This window comes from Myotis lucifugus, unplaced genomic scaffold (genome assembly GCF_000147115.1).
Source record: "Myotis lucifugus unplaced genomic scaffold, Myoluc2.0 scaffold_29, whole genome shotgun sequence".
NCBI lineage: Eukaryota > Metazoa > Chordata > Mammalia > Chiroptera > Vespertilionidae > Myotis > Myotis lucifugus.
In genome coordinates, this window is record NW_005871077.1 from 7,256,477 (window position 1) to 7,278,545 (window position 22,069).

The window sequence follows — 22,069 nt, forward strand, 5'->3', positions numbered from 1 at the left end:
TTTCATTTTGTTGATGGTTTCTTTTGCTGTGCAGAAGCTTTTTTATTTTGATGTAATCCCATCTGTTTATTTTCTCCTTAGTTTCCTTTGCCCTAGGAGATGTACCCATAAACATACAGATACGAGATATGTCTGAGATTTTGCAGCCTATGGTTTCTTCTAGAATTTTTATGGTTTCCCGACTTACATTTAAGTCTTTTATCTATTTTGAGTTTATTCTTGTGTATGGTGTAAGTTGGTGGTCTGGTTTCATTATTTTGCATGTATCTGTCCAATTATACCAACACCATTTATTGAAGAGACTGTCTTGACTTCGTTGTATGCTCTTGTCTCCTTTGTCAAATATTAGTTGAGCATAATGGCTTGGGCCAATTTCTGGGGTCTCTGTTCTGTTCCTTTGATCTATATGCCTTTTCTTGTGCCAGTACTAGGCTGTTTTCATTACAGTGGTTTTATAGTATAACTTGAAATCTGGTATTGTGATTCCTCCAACTTTGTTTTTCTCTGTCAAGATTGTTGCAGTTATTTGGGGTCTTTTTTGGTTCCATATAAATTTTTGGAGTATTTATTCTAGCTCTGTGAAATATGCTGTTTGTATTTCAATAGGGAATCGCATTGGATCTGTAGATTGCTTTGGGTAGTATGAACATTTTAATGATTTTGATTCTAGCAATCCATGAACACGGTATATTTTCTTCCACTTCTTTATATCTTCTTCTATCTCTTTTTTCAACGACCTGTGGTTTTCCGAGTACAGGTTAATTGCCTCCTTGGTTAAGTTTATTCCTAAGTATCTTTTTTTTTGCAATGGTAAATAGGATTGTTTGTTTAGTTTCTCTTTCTGAGAATTCATTATTGGTGTATAAAAAAGCCATTGATTTTTGGGTGTTGATTTTGTGTCCTGATACATTGCCAAATTCACTTATTAAATCTAGTTGTTGTTTGGTAGAGTCTTTAGGGTTTTCTAAAGACTCTACCATGATGACAATATCATGTCATCTGTGAAAAATGAGAGTTTTACTTCCTCCTTTCCAATTTGGATACCTTTTATTTCTTCTTCTTATCTGATCAGTGTGGCTACCACTACCAGTACTATGTTGAATAAGAGTGGTAAAAGCGGACATTCTGTCCTATTTGTTTTTAGGAAAAATGAGTTTTGTTTTTGCTCATTGAGTCTGATGTTCATGTAGGTTTGTCATATATGGCCTTTATCATATTGAGATATGTACCTCTATTCACACTTTGCTGAGAGTTTTTATCAAAAATGGGTGTTAGATATTGTCAAATGCTGTTTCTGCGTCTATTGATATGATTATGTGATTTTTGTCATTCAATTTGTTTATGTGATGTATCACATTTATTGATTTGCAAATATTGTGCCAGTCTTGCATCCCTGGAATGAATCTTACTTGTTCATGACGTATGATCTTTTTAATATATTGCTGGATCCAATTTTCTAATATTCTTTTGAGGATATTAGCATCTATGTTCATCAGGGATATTGGCCTGTAATTCTCTTTCTTTGTACTGTCTGTATCTAGTTTTGGAATTAGAGTAATGCTGGCCTCATAAAAAGAGCTTGGAAGTGCTCCTTCCTCTTGGATTTTTTGGAATAGTTTGAGGAGTATAGGTGATAGTTCTTCTTTGAATATTTGGTAAAACTCCCCTGTGAAGCTAACCAGACTCGGGCTTTTGTTTGCTGGGAGTTTTTTTATTATTATTATTATTGCTTCTATTTCATCAGTTGTTTTCTATTGGCTTATTCAGGTTTTCTGATTCTTTCTCATTCAGTTTTAGGAGATGGTATCATTATTTTTAAAATGTCAACTGGGCTTCCAGCTCTGAAAGCTAGCTTAGCTTAAATAAAGGAAAAAATACAAGAGAGGGAAAATATGCAAAACAAGCTCCATGCAACAATACTAAGTGGCCTGACCAATAATTCACTTAATTTTTATTGCAAACACAAACAATCTGAATTTAATTTAAAAATGTTCAATTCAGGGAGTTTTTCTAAGTAGGGCAGAGGTGACAAGAGAGCAGATAAGAGAATTACTCTTCCAATTATATCTGACCCATCTAACCTTTACTATAGTTCTGAAAGGAGAGTACTCCAATTTATAAATAAACAATAGAGATAAGGTGGGAACAGGACAAAAAAGTAGCTGAGAGTACCTCTCTGCTATCTGTCTTTGCCTGCTTCTACTGATCCCTGAAAATGAGCACTATGACATTCAGAGGCAGATTGATACACACACACACTCACTCACTCACTCACACAGAAGAGAGATAGATACCTGTGGGCAAAAAGCACCAAAGATATAAAACAAAATGTCTAAACCCCCATAACACAACTTCTAACGGAATACTGTTTTTCATTTTGCAGTAGTAAAATATTCACCACCAACCCTGCAATTAGCTAGAAAATTACAATAATTACAGCAATTTTGTATCCCATCTCCAATCCAATTAATAGATATATGACCCTGTCAACATGTAATAATCAGATTGCATCTATAACAAAACTGGATGAGTTTTATATGCTGAAAAAAACTTGCACAGTAAGAAGGTAATTATTTGAAATACTGAGAATATCATTTGTATGCCATGCTCCACTTCACGAGTTAAAAGGAAACACAATAGGAATATTAGTTCTATTTTCAATATATATTTCAATCAAATCCAGAATATATTATTCTAATACCAGTAAATGTTAAGAAGAGAGATCTCTAAACCACAGATCTTGGATATCCTAGCAAGACAAAATCAATCTCCACATTCTTGGGTAAGAAAAAAAATTAAGAGATGAAGGGAAGGAGTGCTCACTTTATAACAATCCTTCTATAACAATTATTGATATCCTTCTACGTTCTAAAAGTTAGGAGGCTAGTAAATCTTATGAATTAATTAAGTAGCACCATTTCAGAAAAATTTAGCTCATAATGGATAAAAAGTAACTGGAATATTAACATAGCTTAGAGAAGTTTTAAAATGTTAAAAGACAGTAAAAAAAACCCCACAATAAATCAGAACTTCATTAGTCAAAAAATTTATAGCAATACTATTTCCAGAAATTTTACCATCACTAAGGGCATATGCCACTTCCAAATGAATCTTAAGTCTGCAGCCTGGATCTTCCAGCACATACATTACAAAAAAAAAAAAAAAAAATCAGCATTCTGGAGTTAAAAGGAATCCAGCCACCATTCTAAGGCAAGGTTACCCCGAACTATCTGACCTCTATAAAAAGACCTTGATAATTAAAAAAGAAAAAAAAATGAGTGAAAAAAAAATTCACTGAGCTTGGACTCAATGATTTCATAGGATATGTGTGCCCTGAGCACATTAGGTTTCTCTAAGTCTGGATTTGTGAACATTGAAATTAGAGACAGTTAAATGTGTAACAGAGAATTGTGAGATTAAAAGAAAATGGGTCCATTCGACTCTGCATGAAAGTACTACAAGCCACCTACCTAAGATGAGCAGTATGTCCTATTCAAGAATACATGTTCTGCCCTGGCTGGAATGCTCAGTGGTTAGAACGCTGGCCATCAGACTACTGGTCAAGGGCATGTACCTGACTTGCAAGTTAGATCTCCAGCCTTGGTCAGGGAATGTGAAGGAGGCAACCAATGTGTCTCTCACATCAGTGTTTCTCTTTCTCTCTCTCCCCATCTCTCTCCCCAATTCCCTCCCTTCCACTCTCTGTAAAAATTAATGAGGGAATATCCTTGGTTGAGGATTAAAAAAAGAATACATATTCTAGTTGTTTGGTTTCTGTGACTTCTCAACCCTTTCAAATAATAAGAAGTGGCTCATTCAAGAGATATTATCATCCTCACCATTCTACAACCTTCTATTAATCTAGTGCTTATGTGTCAGGCAATGTATCAGTACACTAAACATCTCATTTACTATTCACAACAATTATGAGGTAGGTACTTAAAAGATTAAAGAATTGAGGCTGGAAAGATTACTAATCTTGTCCAAATGTTCAGACTGCTGTGACATCTATAGTACTCTTTCTGAACTATGAATACTCTTTACTACTATCCTAGAAAGGAGTGACTGCAAAGTAAACTCATATTAAAAAAGTCTAAAGTTGAATATACTCCCACTCAAACTTATCAAAAGTCTGGTTGAACACAATAACATTTATGTAGGTTATTTGGTAACCAATTAGCTTTAAATTTAAATATGATTATGCCTGGGATGAGGCAAAGACTTTCCATAACATATGGGGGAACATGGAAGTTTAGGGATTTGATGTCAAAAGCTTCACCTTCCATATGCATCATTCCCTAAAATGGCTCTACTTGCCTGCAAACTAAGGGGTCAAATAAAATGCTGGTTCTTCCTACCCAGTTCTCCATTGTCAACAGCCCTATGCTAACATATTCATGAGGCAGATGAGGCACAGTGCTAAGGCCAATAGTACTTTTAAAGGTCCAAATGTTTTCCAGTGTTGCTCAGTGGTTGAGTATCGATCTATGAACCAGGAGGTCAACAGTTCGATTCCAGGTCAGGGCACAAGCCTGGGTTGCAGGCTTGGTCCCGAGGGGGGGGGGGGCCGCGCACAGGCGTGCAGGAGGCAGCCAATCAATGATTCTCTCTCATTATTGATGTTTCTATCTTTCCCTCTCCCTTCCTCTCTGAAATAAAAGAAAATATTTTTTTAAAAGGTCCAAATGTTTTAATTTCTCTTAAAATCAGAAGGAAAAAAAATGAACTTTGAAAGTTAAGAAAAATTGTTTTAATTTTTTCTCACATCATACAAATATAGTAATTTTAGGGTATATTAAAAAGTATTAAATTTAGCATAGGACAGAAAAAAATAAAATATTGAAATATGTAAAGTTATATGATATGTACTTTTTATTATTGATAGTATGAAGGGAGGAGGGGTCTGTAAAGATCTAGGCACATCCTTCTACTTCACAAAATTAAAATAATAAAAAAAAATTAAGAAATTACAAAATAAAAAAATGAGCATTATCTAACCTGCATCTTACAATTGATGCAATGTACAACAGCAAATAAAATCTTCCAGGATGCCAAACAAAGGGACATTTTGATACAGTGACCTGTTGAGAAAATAAATGAGTCAGAGTAACAAATCCTTTTGCCAGTCCTTTCAACATTAGGCAATTGGTTGTCTGTTCTCTGATACATCAATAAAAATAATTTGTGCCCTGACCGGTTTGGCTCAGTGGATAGAGCGTCAGCCTGCGGACTGAAGGGTCCCGGGTTCGATTCCGGTCAAGGGCATATACCTAGGTTGCAGGCACATCCCTAGTACGGGGGTGTGCAGGAGGCAGCTAATCGATGTTTCTCTCTCATCGATGTTTCTAACTCTCTATGCCTCTCCCTTCCTCTCTGTAAAAAATCAATAAAATATATTTAAAAAATAATAATAATAATAATAATTTGTGATGAAGAATAACTGATACTTGGCATTCCCTCCTTGGCAGGAGTTAGAAGAATTAGGCAATAAAGTTATAACAAAACTCCATCTACTCCCTTCTATTTATTTCTATAAAAAAGATTTCTCAGATAATGATTTCTTAATCTACAAATATTTAATATTTTTCACTGGATGAGGGTACTAATAGAGGAGAAAATGCCATCTTAAAGAGATACATTTATAATAAAAACAATTTTTATAATTTATCAGACTGAATATAAAAATGGACAATGTCCAATCTATGTAAAAGACGGAAATCTACCCACAATCTGGAGAAACCAGCCCAGGAAGCCAGCCTGCTACCTATAGTAACCAGTTCAGGGTGTTAGACTACTATTATCTGCAGCAATCAGCTCAGAAAGCCAAACAATAGCCCTGTAATAATCAGCTGAAAATAGCCAGGACCTTATTTATAACTGACAACTTCCCTAATTTTTTACCCTACTAAATTAGGAACAACCTGAAAAATGCACCCTTAACCAATCACAAAAAATACCCCACTTCTAGAAGGCCCACTTACAGGTTCCAGTCAGGGCACACCTGAAACCTACCCCCACCCCCTTCTCTTTTTCTCCCAATACCTTTCCCATTCCTCTGCCTGCCTTTGAGCCTCTGCCAAATGCAAGTAATAGTGGCTGGTCCCCTTGCCATGGAAATCTCTGAATAACAAGTAGTTCTCATTTGAATGCTCTTCATTTATTCCCATATTAATAAGCAAAAATTTTAAATTACATACTTATGCAATTTTGATCATTTACACACTAATAATGATCACACAGTACATTAACATTTTATAGAAAATTTAAGAGTTAAAAATTGTAATGTGTATTCTTTGTTTTATAAAAATATGAAAAGATGGCCAATAAAATACATTCAAGCTTAAAAATATATTAGGTTAAAATTCTGAATTATGTAAAATGAAAAAAAATTCAAGAAGGACAAAGAATAAATTTTAAAAGTGTTGAAGAAGTTTTTTATATGTATGTGTTTCCTAAACAAACAAACAAAAATCTTTATTAACAACTAGAGGCCCATTGCAGGAAGATTCCTGCAAGAATAGGGCTTCTTCGGGCCTATTCCTGCAAGAATAGGGCTTCCTGTGGCTGGAGCGAAGCAGAGAAGGTGCCTCGCTCCCTCCCGTCTCCGCTGCCTTGGCTCCCTCCCTTCTCCACCGCCTCGCTCCCTTCTGCAGCGCTAGGTTCCTTCTATGCTGTCTTCAGTTTTCGCTCCACGCCTGCATATGCAAATTGAGCCATCTTTGTTTGGTTAATTTGCATACTCATCCTGATTGGCTGGTGGGCGTAGTGGAGTGACACCAATTTGCATGTTTCTCTTTTATTAGTGTAGATGATTTTTAAAAACATACAAGAGTAGACAGAATAATATGCTAACTCCTCCTGCAACCACTCAACTATCCATTCCTAAATTCCCCAGCCTGCCTTATTTTGAAGCAAATCATTTCCACCATACATATTTCATTATGAATCACTAAAATATAGACTCATTTAAAAAATATTCAATAACTCTCAATTTGCATACAACTCTCCTATCAACATATGTTATTTTTTAAGTTTTATTTAAATTGAGATTTAAACAAGATCTGCACATTACGATTGGATTCTATGCCTCCTAAGTGTCTTAATCTGTAAATTCCCTCTGTTTTCCCTCCTTGCAAATGATCTAGTCAAGAATTTGAGTCATTTGTCTTGTGTCACTTCCACAGTATTGTCATGGCTGATTGCAACCCCATGGTGTTATCATGTTTCCCAGGGTTCTGTATTTCCTATAAATTGGCAGTTGGATCTAGATGTTTGATGAGACACATGTCTCTTTTGTCAAGACCACTACCTAAGAAGTGTTGTATTCCTCCATCAGGAATACAATGCCTTAATTTATTATCATTACATTTTACATTAGCAGTAATTGATCAATGCCTAGATCCATTGTTTCACCAGGAGTTGCAAAATAGTGATATTCTAATTCTATCATTACTTTTTCACTTATTAGCTGGAATACTTCTGAGACAGGCCACTAAGCCAGGACAAGTGGAATGGGGAAACTGAGACAGATAGCTGAACAAACTGGCCAAGCAATTTATAGCAGATACAGGAGGTCACTTCCCTAGAAACAATTATCTAGGCCTCAATTTATTCCAGCTCCATGCCCAGAAAAGCATCAAAACCAGATGGGGGACACCAGGACCAGCTGCAGTTATTAATGACCCCCTGCCCTGGCACTGACCAATGAGTAGACACCAAGATCCTGAAGGACCATACCTGAAAAACTGATAAATATTCTGCTAAAATGCAAGCATATAGGCCTAACCAATGGACACAGACAACAGGGGGGTGAGGGCATGAGTGGGGGGGGATGGGGAGTAACATGGGGATAAGGACACATATGTAATAACTTAATAAAAAAATTTAAAAAAAATTTTGCTAAAACCCTACCCTGAAAACTCCCCTAAGATTCCAGCCTACAAGAGAGAGAGAAAAACCTTCAAGACAAAGGACACAGCCTGCACTCTCCATCTGGGAAGCATGACCCTGGCATCTCCTAAACCCAAGGGTTCCCACAAGACTTGTAACAAGGAAAGCAATGGGGAGGAGCAGCTCATCCTGGGCTAACCTTCTGAATGTCTCCAAGGCCCCCTTTTCTCTGACTTCCCAGTGAGCCATAGTAGCCAGCCTAGGCTCTCCTGTTGCTTCTTCTATGCTAAGCCCCTCCTTGTTTTACTGTCCCCAGCATAGTCACCTGGACTCATATGGTAAAATCTTTCTTTCATGAAGTTAAGAATCCATACACTACCCTAGGCAGACCTGCTTAGGGCCAGGACCCCTGTCCCATAAAATTCTATAAAAAGAAACCTCTTCTCATCTACCATTTGGTTAGTCAGTAATACCATTTATAAAGGAAATGCACCATAGATGCTGATTTTATGTTTTCCAAATAATAAAAGTTGGTTCACTAGCATCCTTTACATTACTTACTAATTTACTATCATTATGAATCCATGAACTTTCTGCTGTTACTATCTTTATTGATGTTCCAATTGTCCCTCTTAGTCTAGTGAGAGCCTCAACTTGACTACAGGGCCCTATAGGTAACTCTAGTAACATTTCCTAGCTTCTTTATTTTCTCACTAGAGGCTTGGTGCACGAAACTTGTGCATTTGGAGGGCTAGGGGGAGTCCTTCAACCTGGCCTGCACCCTCATACAATCCGGAAGCCCTCAGAGGATGTCCAACTGATGGCTTAGGCTCAAGCCACCACCGCTGCACTCACCACCCGTGAGCCCAGCTCAGGGCTTCTGGCTGAGCGGAGCTCCCCTGTGGGAGCGCACTGACCACCAGGAGGCAACTCCCACATTGAGCGTCTGCCCCCTGGTGGTCAGTGCACATCATAATGACTGGTCGTTCCACCGTTTGGTTGATTTGCGTATTAGCCTTTTATAATAAAAGCCTATATAATAAAACCCTAATATGCAAATCGAAAGAACAGCAGAACGACTGGTCACTATGATGCGCACTGACCACCAAGGGGCAGACACTCAACGCAGGAGCTGCCCCCTAGTGGTCAATGTGCTCCCACAGGGGGAGCGCCGCTCAGCCAGAAGCCAGGCAGTGCTAAGGAGCAACAAGCCTGGCTTTTTGCTGAGTGGGGCTCACGCTGCTCAGCCAGAAGCCCTGAGTGGGGCTCACAGCTAGCGACCTCAGCAGCAGTGGCGGGATCCTCTCTTGCCTCCACGGCAGTGCTAATGACCCCTCGGGGGATGTCCGCCAAGGGGTCCCAGACTGGGAGAGGGCGCAGGCCAGGCTGAGGGACCCTCCCCACACCAGTGCACAAATGTCGTGCACCGGGCCTCTAGTCCTATATAATAAAAGCCTAATATGCTAAGTGTCCAGTCGTCCGTTCAACCAATCAAAGCATAATATGCTAATGATATGCTAAGGCCACTCAACCACTTGCTATGATGTGCACTGACCACCAGGGGGCAGACAGTTGACCGGTAGACCAGTCACTATGATGTGCACTGACCACGAGGGGGCAGACACTCCGACCAGTAGGTTAGCTTGCTGCTGGGGTTCAGCTGATCGGGACTGAGCTAGACTGGCTGGTCACGCACTGGAGCCCTCCCCCAGCTGGCCAACCTCCCACATCTCTCCCCAGCCCCGATCGTGCCCTATCGCAATCTGGAACCCCTCGGGAAGTGTCGGACAGCAGGTTTCAGCCCAACCCTACAGGCCAAGCCTAGGGACCCCACTGGTGCACAAATTTGTGCACCGGGCCTCTAGTGACAGGATAATCCAGAACAATCTCATACAATTCCTGCGAGACCTGAATTCAACCTTCTCTCCAAGAAGCTCTGATCCTTTTTAATGGAAAATGCTATTTCCAGAGTTCAGTCTAGATATCAGAAATGTTTGGTTGTTGGGTTAGTCATTGGTTCAAGATCTTTTCAGTGAACACATAAAGGATTTCCCCTTCTTTCTTCCTTCCTTGTCTTTCCGTGGTGTGTGCATGTGTGTGTATGTATGAAATAAAATATACCATGATTCATTATGATATGTCCTATTCAAACTGAGCCTTATAGACTTTCATTTATTCTCCTCAAACATGTATCTGTATTCCTTTTCTTCTATACGAAGTATCCTGGGTCCTCAATGGCAAGAGGAATAACAAAATTAGAATATTATTATAATTCCTATTTGTCTCATCTCACAAAATCCTTCTGACATTCTAAGATTAACAATACCAACATTACCAACAACAGTTTTAGGGTTCTTGTTTGATTGGCAGTTTTTTTATTCTATGTCCCCTTGGTTGTTCAAATTATTATGTCTTATAGTTCTTCAAAATACAGGGTGCTCCAAAAAAATGTACACACATTTTGAATAATTATTACTTCCAATGGGTTAAATATGAAAAGAAAAAAACATCAATTGGGCTATGAGAAAAAAGTGTGTATACATTTTTTGTGATATCCTGTAGTTACTCTTGGATGATTAAGCCATCAATTTAATTGAGCTATCAAGTTATGTTGGTTGTGGCATATCATTTTTTTTAATTTTAATAATTAAGTTATTTATTTATATTGTTATTAAGAATTTTATTTTTTAAATATATTTTATTGATTTTTGTTACAGAGAGGAAGGGAGAGGGACAGAGAGTTAGAAACATCGATGAAAGAGAAACATCGATCAGCTGCCTCCTGCACACCCCCTACTGGGGATGTGCCCGCAACCAAGGTACATGCCCTTGACCGGAATCGAACCTGGGACCCTTCAGTCCACAGGCTGACGCTCTATCCACTGAGCCAAACCAGTCAGGGCAAGAATTATATTTTAAAAATTAAAATATGGTGGTCTTATAATTATGAAAATTAAGATGTGATTCCAATAAAAGTCTAGCTTCTATCCCATTTCCTCCATCCTATCCCTTCCCTTCTCCATAGGTACTTATTTTCTATATAAAATAGGTTAATGTTAAAATTTTATTTTATTTCTTCAACATCAGAAGCTTTTATATAAGTAGTATTTCATGCGTCGATTTTATTTACTTTCTCAATTTTTAAAGCACCTTATGCTTAGGAAAATTTATATTTTTGTTCTATTATACTTATACTACTATTTTAGTGTAATACTACCCTGTTTGTGGGGAGTATGGTCTGTTGGCTAAATACTATGAGCAATATTGTAATTAGCTAGTCATTATTTCTTTTCCCTTCAGTTTAAGGCAGCGGTTCTCAACCTGTGGGTCACAAACAATGAAAATACATCCTGCATATAAGATACTTACATTATGATTCATAACAGTAGCAAAATTACAGTTATGAAGTAGCAACGAAAATAATTTTATGATTGGGGGTCACCACAACATGAGGAACTGTATTAAAGGGTCGTGGCATTACGAAGGTTGAGAACCACTGGTTAAGGGTATTATTCAGGACACTGGGCTCAAGAAAATTTTTCTCAAGTTTCAATTTTAGCTTCTCTTAGGTAACTGCTATTTTGACCTTAAGGACAATGACTCATTGGTTCTAGATTTTCCACCCCAGCCCTATTGACACTTTGAGCTGAATAGTTGTTTGATATGGAGGACTTCCTGTGCTTTGTAGAATGTAACAGTATCCTTGTTCTCAATCAGCTACGAATAGCATCCCCTAATTTCACCAGTTGGGACAACCAAAAATACTTGCAGGCACTATCAAAAGTCCCTGGAGAAAAATATCACTTCTAGTTGAGAGCTACTGATTTAACTAACTTTGTCTCTACTTTAAGAAAGCTCAGGGAAAAATTAGTGACAAGATCCTAGGTTTTATCTTAGTACTAACACTTAATATCCTCTCTTTATTGAGAAAAAAAAATTGAATTCCTTTCTCAGTTTCCATTGGTTCTTTATAGAGCAAAGGGAATGGGTAAATTCATTTATATAAACCTTGGGAAAGTTATCACTTTCCTTCTTCAAGACAAAAATTCGAAGTTTACTTATCTAAAATCCTTTATTAACCATGTCCCAACTAGAGGTGATTATTCCTCAATTGAGCAAAACTCTATGATGTATTTTTGGCTTCTTTATTTTCAAATCTGTAAATCAGGAAGACTACTAAACATAAATCCCTTGATGACAAGATCAATGCCTTATTTTAACTCAACTCTGGACTCATCACCTAGCACAATGTCTGGGCAACATAAACTCTTGTTTTATTTTTGAATAAGTAATATGAATATAGTATGAAAAATCTTCTTACTAGACTGATGACTCCAATGGATTGAGTAATTTTTACATAGTCACCAAACCTTATAGTTACAAAATGCTTAACATGCACTAACCTAATACCTGCTAAGGCCACAACATATAAATAACTTTAGCATATAAAAATCAGAGTATGAAAATAAGACTTGTATATCTTCCCTCTAGTGGCTGCAAGACAGCACATAAGCTTCAAATATAACTCACTTTCCTCAATAAAATTAAAGTAAAATAAAAATAAAGTAAAATAAATATTTTGTGTTGAAAATAGCATTTAAATTTTAACACATAGGGAAGTCAAATGTGGGTGGTAGTGTTTTAGAATTTCTGTTCAGTCCAGAGAAGTCAAAAAATTAAAATTGATGGGAAGCATGCCATTCAAATTCTTCTTAACATAAAGGTAGGATTTACCATTCCTACAACACTATAAGGTATAGCTAAATTAAAGGTGCATCTTGTTTTATAAAATACATGAGTAAAAACCTATAACACTAACAAAAAAAACTCTGTATTTAATAATATACATTAGAATGTAATTACTCACATACAACCACTATATTCTAAACATCAGGTACAATATGTATAATTAAATTTTTATTTAACTTAAACGCAATCTACTTTATATACATGCTTATTCTAAGCAGATAAGGATTAAAGCAAAGACTTAATGAACTGGTATATCTATAATAATAAAAGTGTAATATGCTAATTAGACCAGACGTCCTTCCCGACGAAGTTGGGGCTGCAAGGGAAGCCCGGGTCCCGGGTGCCAAAGGGAAGCCAATGCCGATAGCCGGGGGGAAGGAAGGCCTACTCTTGCACAAATTTCGTGCATCGGGCCTCTAGTAATAACAGAACGCCCAAATGGTATGGCTACGTGGTTAAGTGTCACCCCATGCATCAAAAGGTTCTGGTTCAATTCCTGGTCAGGGCACATGCCCACGATGCAGGCTCAATCCCTAGCAGGGGGAGTGCAGGAGGCAGTCAATAGATGTTGATATTTCTCTCTTGTCGATGTTTCTATCTCTCTCCCTCTCTTCCTCTCCAAAATCAATAAAAACATGTTTTTAAAAACAGGAAAGAAAATAAAGTAACCTGTATACTATTTACATATTATCTTGTATACCATACATAGTATAAGCCTCACCTTTTAAAAAATTTTGCCCCAAGTAAATCCAACATAAAATTTTTAAATAACATTATTCAAGTAATAATAATTAAATGTTATTTTCACAAAATACTTCAAAATATATTTGTTTGTGCACCTAAATCTCCTGGACATAAGGAAATGTTCAATAAAAATACCTATCATGTCTGTTCCCACTCTGAGCTTCCTTGGAAACATTTTTCATTGAACCTAGCTCTAACTTATAATTGTTTCTTGTTCTGATGATGGAAAGCAATTTTAAAAAGTGATTAACAATGGCCTACATCCATATATGATCACTAGGGCATCACTTACATATCCCATCATGCAAGTGTACCTTCTCAATTCTCTATATCTCTATATGACACACTATTCCTTTGGTTTCTGATGCATCATCAGATTTAACTGCTAAATTGATTTTCTTTTCTTGTTCTCCTCACATATACTTTCAAGGGGTAGTAGAAGCAGAAGCAGTTTATGAATATCTAGATGTAAATTGGCAAAATACTATAGATTGCTATGAACACAAAAAGTAGAAGGATGCATTTTTTATTATTGATGAGAAAGAGAGAGAGAGAGAGAGAGAGAGAGAGAGAGAGAGAGAGAGAGATGGAAGGAGGCAGAGTAGAACCTCAATTTGTTGTTCCACTTAATTATACATTCACTGGTTGATTCTTGTATGTGCCTTGACCCAAAATGGAACCCACATACTTGGTGCATCAGAATAAGGATCTAATCAACTGAGCTACATGGCCAGGTCCCAGGATGTATTTCAAAAGAAGAAACTATACATTCTAAATATTATCTACTTTATTCTATACATTATTTTTTTCATGTTATAGATATTATATTATTTGCTATCTATTTGTGAAGATCTACTTAAGACTATCAGTAAACAGCACAAGACAATTTTCTACTTCAAAAATTTTAAATGTTTCTAAATAGATGTGCTTAAAAGATAAATGATTTTTAATTTTTAAATTGCTTTAAATAAACCTTCTCACTCTTGACAACTGCTCACTTATAACGTTATACAATTACAGAAACTAAACATGATTTCCAGCAAGGTAACTCACTTTTCTGAGTAACCTTCTAGGAATGGCTGACAGAATTTTTCAAGCAAGTATACTGGAACTACAGTACTCTGGGTCCTAGGATTCCTAATATAAACTCTCTCTATCCTATATTTTCTTTCCTTGAGATGGCATTCTAATAGCATCTCTTCCAGATCCCTGAAGATAATTATGGCCTTGAGGTCTCTCCTCCTGTTCAACAGATAAAGTTCAAGTAATGGTTATAACCAAGTTGAATGGCAATCAAACATGCTATATTTTATTTCAATGTAAAGCCCTTTAATTATTTCTGTTTGAAATATATGGAAAGAAAAATTCAGGAAATTAACTCTTATCCTAATACTAGAGGCCCGATGTATGAATGCATGCACACTGACAGAAATTAATAAGAAGAAGTATTTTAGAGGCCTGGGAGGGACCGTGGGAGGTTGGCTCCAGGGCGTGTCCGGCCCCTCTCACACAGTCCCAATCGGCCGGACCCCAGCAGGAAGCTGACCTACTGTTGGAGCATCTGCCCCTTCGTGGTCAGTGTGCATCATAGTGACTGGTCGAGCGGTCGACTAAAGGGTCAGACACTTAGCATATTAGGCTTTTATATATAGACTTTTAGTGAGCAATTAAAAGTCTACCGGTACCAAGTAAAGTAAGCCCAATCTATAAAATGTAAAGAACCTTGCCTATCTCTTTTGCAAAATATATTTGTCCTGATTCTAAACTTAATCAATTTTTATAAAAACAGATAATAAAATCCCATTCACAGGGTCATGGCTGAATAATAAAAGTTGGCATCCCTGTAAATTAAGATAAAATGTGCATTAAAGAATGAACTTTCGCTTACTTGCACGAAGGACTGAAGGTGTGACCTCAATTTCACTTGTTGCTTGATAAGGCTGAAAGGCTGAAACATTATTGGTGCCAAGCTCACTGCCAAATATCTCTGGACTCTGTGTGCCTGTGGAGCTAGCACTGGTGCCATCACCTCCATGATGTGGATCCTGTTCGTCAAACACTGCTACCAGCTAGAAACAAAAGGTAAAGGGGATATTATACACAAAGGCATTTCAATTACTCTGACAGAGAAACAGTACTGATATTTATGCAACCAGCAATGTTATGTTTTAGGAAGCAAAACTTCAAGAAGTTGTCTTTCTCTGAGTTTTGATGCTTTACTTTTTTCCTTTCTACATTTCATATCCAAAATTCTATGGGAAAAAACAATAAAAATGTTTTAATATCACAGAATGCTAAGGGGGATAGAAATATAGGAAAGAGATTGAGAGGGAGAAACCAAGATGGCGACATAGGTAAACACCTGAAATTGCTGCCTTGTACAACCACTTCAAAAATACAATTAAAAGACAAAACGGACATCATCCAGAACCACAGGAAGGCTGGCTGAGTGGAAATTCTACAACTAGAAGGAAAGAGAAAAGCACACTGAGGCTCAGAGAAGGTGCGGAAGTAAAGTGCAGAGGTAAAGAGGGGCACAAGGAAAGGGCTGGCAACTGAGAAGGCGGTTGTCTTTTTCAATCAAGAGGGAGACACAAGCTCCCGACTGCTCTGAACTCCAGTTCCGGGCGAATCTCTGGGGACCCAGACGCATACGGGGAGAAACTGGACTGTCTGGCATCGGGCGGAACTGGAGGGCGGCTTTCTCTCAGAGGTGCTTGCAGCGATTACCTCAGGACACTGAGATCCCGGGCCTCTTAGGGTAGGGCTGAGGATCAGCCATAGCTGTTTGCTCCATCCTGTTGATTCCCTGAGACCCAACCCCACCCAAGCTGTGCGCAGAGGCTTTTGCATATGAATGGACTGGCCCTTTGAGATCTAAAATTACCTAACAAACTGCAGCTGGGTCAGAGAGACCCAGAACATCCAAAAGAAGGCCCAAGGCCCCACAGCAGCTTGCATTGCTTCACAGCTGGGCCTCATCTGGGCACCTCCAAATCCCAAACAAAGAAGTGGAATCTGCAGATCTCTCCACAGCTCCTGCTGGGTAGCCTCAGGCAGAGGCTAAATTAGCACCTCCTTAGAGATCCAAGAGCCAGTGTACCCAGTGGTCAGAGTGGGACCATCCAGATTACAACTCCTCAGATCCATAAGGGACACAATCAGGGGGCAGATTCAGAGAGCACCAAAGCCCCACTGAAGCAAGTCTTGCCCCATAAGGGTGTCTCCAGCACAGAAGTTCTCTCACTGTAGACACAGCTGATTCTCACAACCAATTGACCTGGAGGTCAATTCCTCACAGTGATACCAACAATGAAGGATTAACTACAACAAGACTGAGCACAAAGACCACAAAAGGGTGCACCAAGAGTGTCCACCTCAGGTAATTGGAGAGGCTGAGCTACTGGCCCTATAGGACACCTAGCACAGAAAGCCACTCTATCAACACAGGGGAGCAGTCAAAATGCGGAGACAAAGAAACAGGTCACAAATGACAGAAATGGAGCAAAACAAACTACTGGATATAGAGTTCAAAACCACGGTTATAAGGTTTTTCAAGAATTTTCTAGAAACTGCCAATAAATTTAGTGGGACCATCGATAAATCTAGTGAGACCCTCGAGGATATGAAAAAGGACCAAATATAAATTAAGCATACACTGACTGAAATAACGAATATTATACAGAGATCCAACAGCATATTAGAGGATCGCAAGAATCAAGTCAAAGATTTGAAATACGAAGAAGCAAAAAACACCCAACTGGAAAAGCAAAAAGAAAAAAGAATCCAAAAATATGAAGATAGTGTAAGGAGCCTCTGGGACAACTTCAAGCGGACCAACATCCGAATTATGGGGGTGCCAGAAGAAGAGAGAAAGATATTGAAAACATATTTGAAGAAATAATGACAGAAAACTTCCACTACCTGCTGAAAGAAATAGAGTTACAAGTCCAGGAAGTGCAGAGAACCCCAAACAAAAGGAATCCAAGGAGGACCACACCAAGACACATCATAATTAAAATGCCAAGAGCAAAAGACAAAGAGAGAATCTTAAAAGCAGCAAGAGAAAAACAGTTAGTTACCTACAAGGGAGTACCCATACAACTGTCAGCTGATTTCTCAACAGAAACTATGCAGGCCAGAAGGGAGTGGCAAGAAATATTCAAAGTGACGAATAGCAAGAACCTACAACCAAGATTACTCTACCCAGCAAAGCTATCATTCAGAATTGAAGGTCAGATAAAGAGCTTCACAGATAAGAAAAAGCTAAAGGAGTTCATCACCACCAAACCAGTATTATATGAAATGCTAAAAGGTAGTCTTTAAGAAGAGGAAGAAGAAGAAAAAGGTAAAGATAAAAATTATAAACAACAAATACACATTTATCAACAAGTGAATCTAAAAATCAAGTGAATAAAAAATTTGATGAACAGAATAAACTGGCGAATATAATAGAATCAGGGGCATAGAAAGGGAGTGGACTGACAATTCTCGGGGGCAAAGGGGTGTAGGGGGTGCGGGAAGAGACTGGACAAAAATCGTACAAAAAAATCTGAACAATAAAGATTTAATTTAAAAAAAAAGAAATGTAGGAAAGATATAAAAGAAATTTGTTGCCTACAGGGAGTTAGTAGAAATAGGGTTGAAAGAGAGAGGCAGAGAGAGAATGTGATTGATAATGGAGATACTAGTGCAGTGATACTTCTGTAAGCGACTCCTAGAACCATAATAATAATCCAAATACTAAAACGCAAATAAATAATTGAAATCAACCACAGGGCAGGATAATCTAAAATAGAACACAAATAAACCTAAATGTGCTACCCATGAAAAATGCAACCAACTGAAGGTAGTAGGGAAGATAAAAACTAAGTGACTTTGAAAAACTTTTTCTCTGTTTAATGTGAGACTAATGACAAAAAGAACTGCCCAAGAAATACTGTATTCTGGTTAGTAAATTTGTTTCTCACAAGTGTATAGTTTATAAATTCTCACACTACTATTACAACCACCACCGCTAACACACACACACACACACACACACACACACACACACCAGGAACGAATGAGAAAGAAAAATATTTGGGATAATGAAGTTAATGGGAGCCAAATTCTTACTGTCTAAACAGAAGATACAAATAAGAAAATGCACTCTGTGCTTTAGATTAGAACTGGAGGCATTAATATGAACTCATGGTTTTTACAGGTAGGTAGGTAGGTAGACCGACAGATGAGTATAAATGGATGTTAATGCGTGTGTGGTAAACAAACATATATTTCTTAGTTCCATCCACTGACAGGTCCTAGAATCAATGACACCCAGTAACAATGAACACAAGTACCCAGATCTTGGTTTCTAATACCATTCTCCAATAAATAAACTAGGGCTCCTTAGAAAAATAATTCGAGGGCTCGGGGCAGATAGAATATATAATGAGCTTGGACTATCTTGTGATGCACTCAAAAATGATGGAGGCACATCAAAGGGAATCGGGTGCCAACCTGAAGAAGCTCCCAATGGCCAAAGCTGGACAACTTGTAAACAACTAAACAGATTATAACCCAGAAATAAACTAAGTACATACCTGTGAGTCCACAATGATACAAATAAATAATTGAACAAATAAATAAATGGTGGAGTATGGACAGCTTTTCCTTATTGTAGCATTCCAATTAATAAATATAGAAGGAATGATGAAAATAAAAATCATCATTAGACAACCTCCACAGTAATAGCTTTTGCAGGTAAATCTACCAATGGATGCCAAAATTAATGGGTGAGAATATAATGAGAAATAGTATGTTTGCATAGCTCAAAGTATCTCTCTATAAAATATTTTAATTCAAAATAAAAAATAGGTCCAGCCAGCGTGGCTCAGTGGTTGAGCATCAACCTATGAACCAGAAGGTCACGGTTTGATTTCCGGTCAGGGCATATGCTGCTCGATCCCCAGTGTGGGGCGTGCAGGAGGCAGCTAATAAATGGTTCTCTCTCATCACTGATGTTTCCATCTCTTTCTCCCCCTCCCTAACTCTCTATAAAAGGTGAAAAATCGTCTCTTTGCAGTGGAGAAATATGACAGGCACCACTTTCCAAAGTTAGCATCAGTAGTAATAAGACTTAGCATCATATAACCTCTGATAAAATGTACTGAGAAGTGTAAGGGGACATCTGTAATATTCCTGCCAAAAATATATAACTTTGATCTAATTATGAGGAAGCATCAGACCAATCCAAATTTGTAGACATTCTATAAAATAACTTATATCCTTTAAAACTATCAAGGTTATGAAAGTAAAAAAAAAAAAAGAAAGAAAAAGACTCATGAACTTGTGTGAACTGGAGGAGACTGAGGAGAAATATGAACTGCATGCAATGTGAGGTCCCTGAGTGGATCTAGGACTAAAAACAAGAGGACATTAGTGGAAAAGAGGCAAAGTCCAAATGAGGGCTGTAGACTAGTTTCCTACTTCAAAAATTGTATTATGATTCTGTGGTATGAAGGCATAGATGAAGGATATATGGAAACACTATTATTTTTGCAGCTTTTCTTAAATATAAAATTATTTCATAATTAAAAATTTCTGAATTTCATAATACAGTAATGCAAAGTACCTTAAAAATTAAAATTCAATCAATTTCTTCTTATAACTAAACAGTGGCAGCACTTCTTTAAAACCTCAAGAATAAAAAATTAATAAAGTTTGAAAGAACAATACCACTTTGGTCATTCACCCAACAATCTTATGCCTAGCAAACAAAGGTTAGCATTCCAAGTAAAGAAAAGCCATGACGCCCTAACCAGTTTCGCTCAGTGGATAGAGCATTGGCCTGCGGATTGAAGGGTCCTAGGTTCAATTCTGGTCAAGGGCATGTACCTTGGTTGCGGGCACATCCCCAGTAGGGGGTGTGCAGGAGGCAGCTGATCGATGTTTCTCTCTCATTGATGTTTCTAACTCTCTATCCCTCTCCCTTCCTCTCTGTAAAAAAATTAATAAAATATATATTTTTTTAAAAAAAGCCATGACTATATCCCAAACAAACCATGCTTTCTGCCTCCAATTCAAGCTCTTTCAATGCCAATATTCCAATCCTATATAATAAAAGCCTAATATGCTAAGTGTCCGGTCGACCGGTCGGCCGTTCAACCAATCAAAGTGTAATGTGCTCAACCACTCGCTATGATGTGCACTGACCACCAGGAAGCAGACGCTCCGACTGGTAGGTTAGCTTGCTGCTGGGGTCCGGCTGATCAAGACTGAGCGAGAAGGGCTGAACATGCCCTGAAGCCCTCCCGTGGTCCCTCCCCAGCTGGCCAACCTGTCACGTCTCTCCCCGGCTCCGCTCGTGCACTGGTGGGGTCCCCTGGCCTGCACCCTCTCACAATCCGGGACCCCTCGGGGGAATGTCAGAGAGCTGGTTTCGGCCTGATCGTGCAGGCTAGGCAGAGGGACCCCACTGGTGTACCAATTCGTGCAATGGGCCTCTAGTCAGTTATAAATGACAGCAAGATAAATTTACAGCATACGAGAAGTACTTATCATTGCAATCATTATTTCATTGACAGGTTTTTTTTAAATATATTTTATTGATTTTTTTACAGAGAGGAAAGGAGAGGGATAGAGAGTTAGAAACATTGATGAGAGAGAAACATCAATCAGCTTCCTCCTACACACTCCCTACTGGGGATGTGCCTGCAACCAAGGTACATGCCCTTGACCGGAATCAAACCTGGGACCCTTCAGTCCACAGGCCGACGCTCTATCCACTGAACCAAACCGGTTAGGGCAGTTTTGTCATTTTGAACAAATGCAATTTGTATCAACCTATCTATATATATAAAAACCTAAGCGACCGAATGACCGAACTACTGGTCACTATGATGCGCACTGACGGCCAGAGGGCAGATGCTCAACACAGGAGCTGCCACCTGGTGGTCAGTGCGCTCCCACAGGAGGAGAGCTGCTCAGCTGACTGACGGGCACCAGACGCTGGGCTCACGGCTGGCAAGTGCAGGCGCAAGCTTCTCCCACGGTCACTCCCCCTGCATGGGATGTTGGATACCAGTTTCAACCCAATCCCCGCAGGCCACGCCGAGGGACGCCCCCCCCCCCCCCCAGTGCACGATTCTGTGCACTGGGCCTCTAGTTATCAATAAATTCATAAGACAAAAAAGAAAGCCTTCCTAAGGTCATAAAGACATGTAGACACACAGGAGTTCAGAATTCTGTTGTGGTATCATATATAATGAACTGATTAAACAATCTGTAAGAAATCTAAGTGGTAGGAAGAAATCAAAGTAGGATGAACAGTTTGGGCAATTCAACCTTATAATAAGCAACATAAGTGGGAAAAGAACTCATTAGCAGTTATAAAAAATGAAAAGGTGTTTCTATGTATACACAGAAGTTCCCATATACAGTAATAAAATTAGCCTGAGTATTTAACAACTGACTGGCAAGCATCTCCCTATATTAGTTACACACACATTCTACTATATCAAGGGTCAGTAAACTTTTTCGGAAAAGAGCCAGAGAGGAAATATTTTTGGAAATGTGTAAGCCATACAATCTCTGTCACAACAAATCTACTCTGCCATTGTAGCATGAAAACAACCACAGATAGTACATAAATAAATGAACATAACTATGTTTGACAACCCTGCAATAGACTGCTCATCCTTTT

General features: G+C 38.4%; 1 protein-coding gene across 25 annotated transcripts in view; it reads right to left on the minus strand.

Moving 5' to 3' along the window:
- PARD3 (par-3 family cell polarity regulator) overlaps positions 1-22,069 on the minus strand; it is a 724,129-nt gene that overhangs the window by 488,247 nt on the left and 213,813 nt on the right. For 24 of the 25 annotated variants that reach the window (XR_002828697.1, XM_023752233.1, XM_023752234.1 and 21 more), the window contains one exon: positions 15,272-15,452. Coding sequence is in view for 22 of the 25 variants with exons in the window: in XM_023752233.1 (XP_023608001.1) it covers positions 15,272-15,452 (181 nt within the window). In the remaining 3 variants the exon portion in view is untranslated. Of the gene's footprint in view, positions 1-14,436; positions 14,626-15,271; positions 15,453-22,069 lie in introns of all 25 variants that reach the window. The other variant, XM_023752241.1, reaches the window with a different exon arrangement.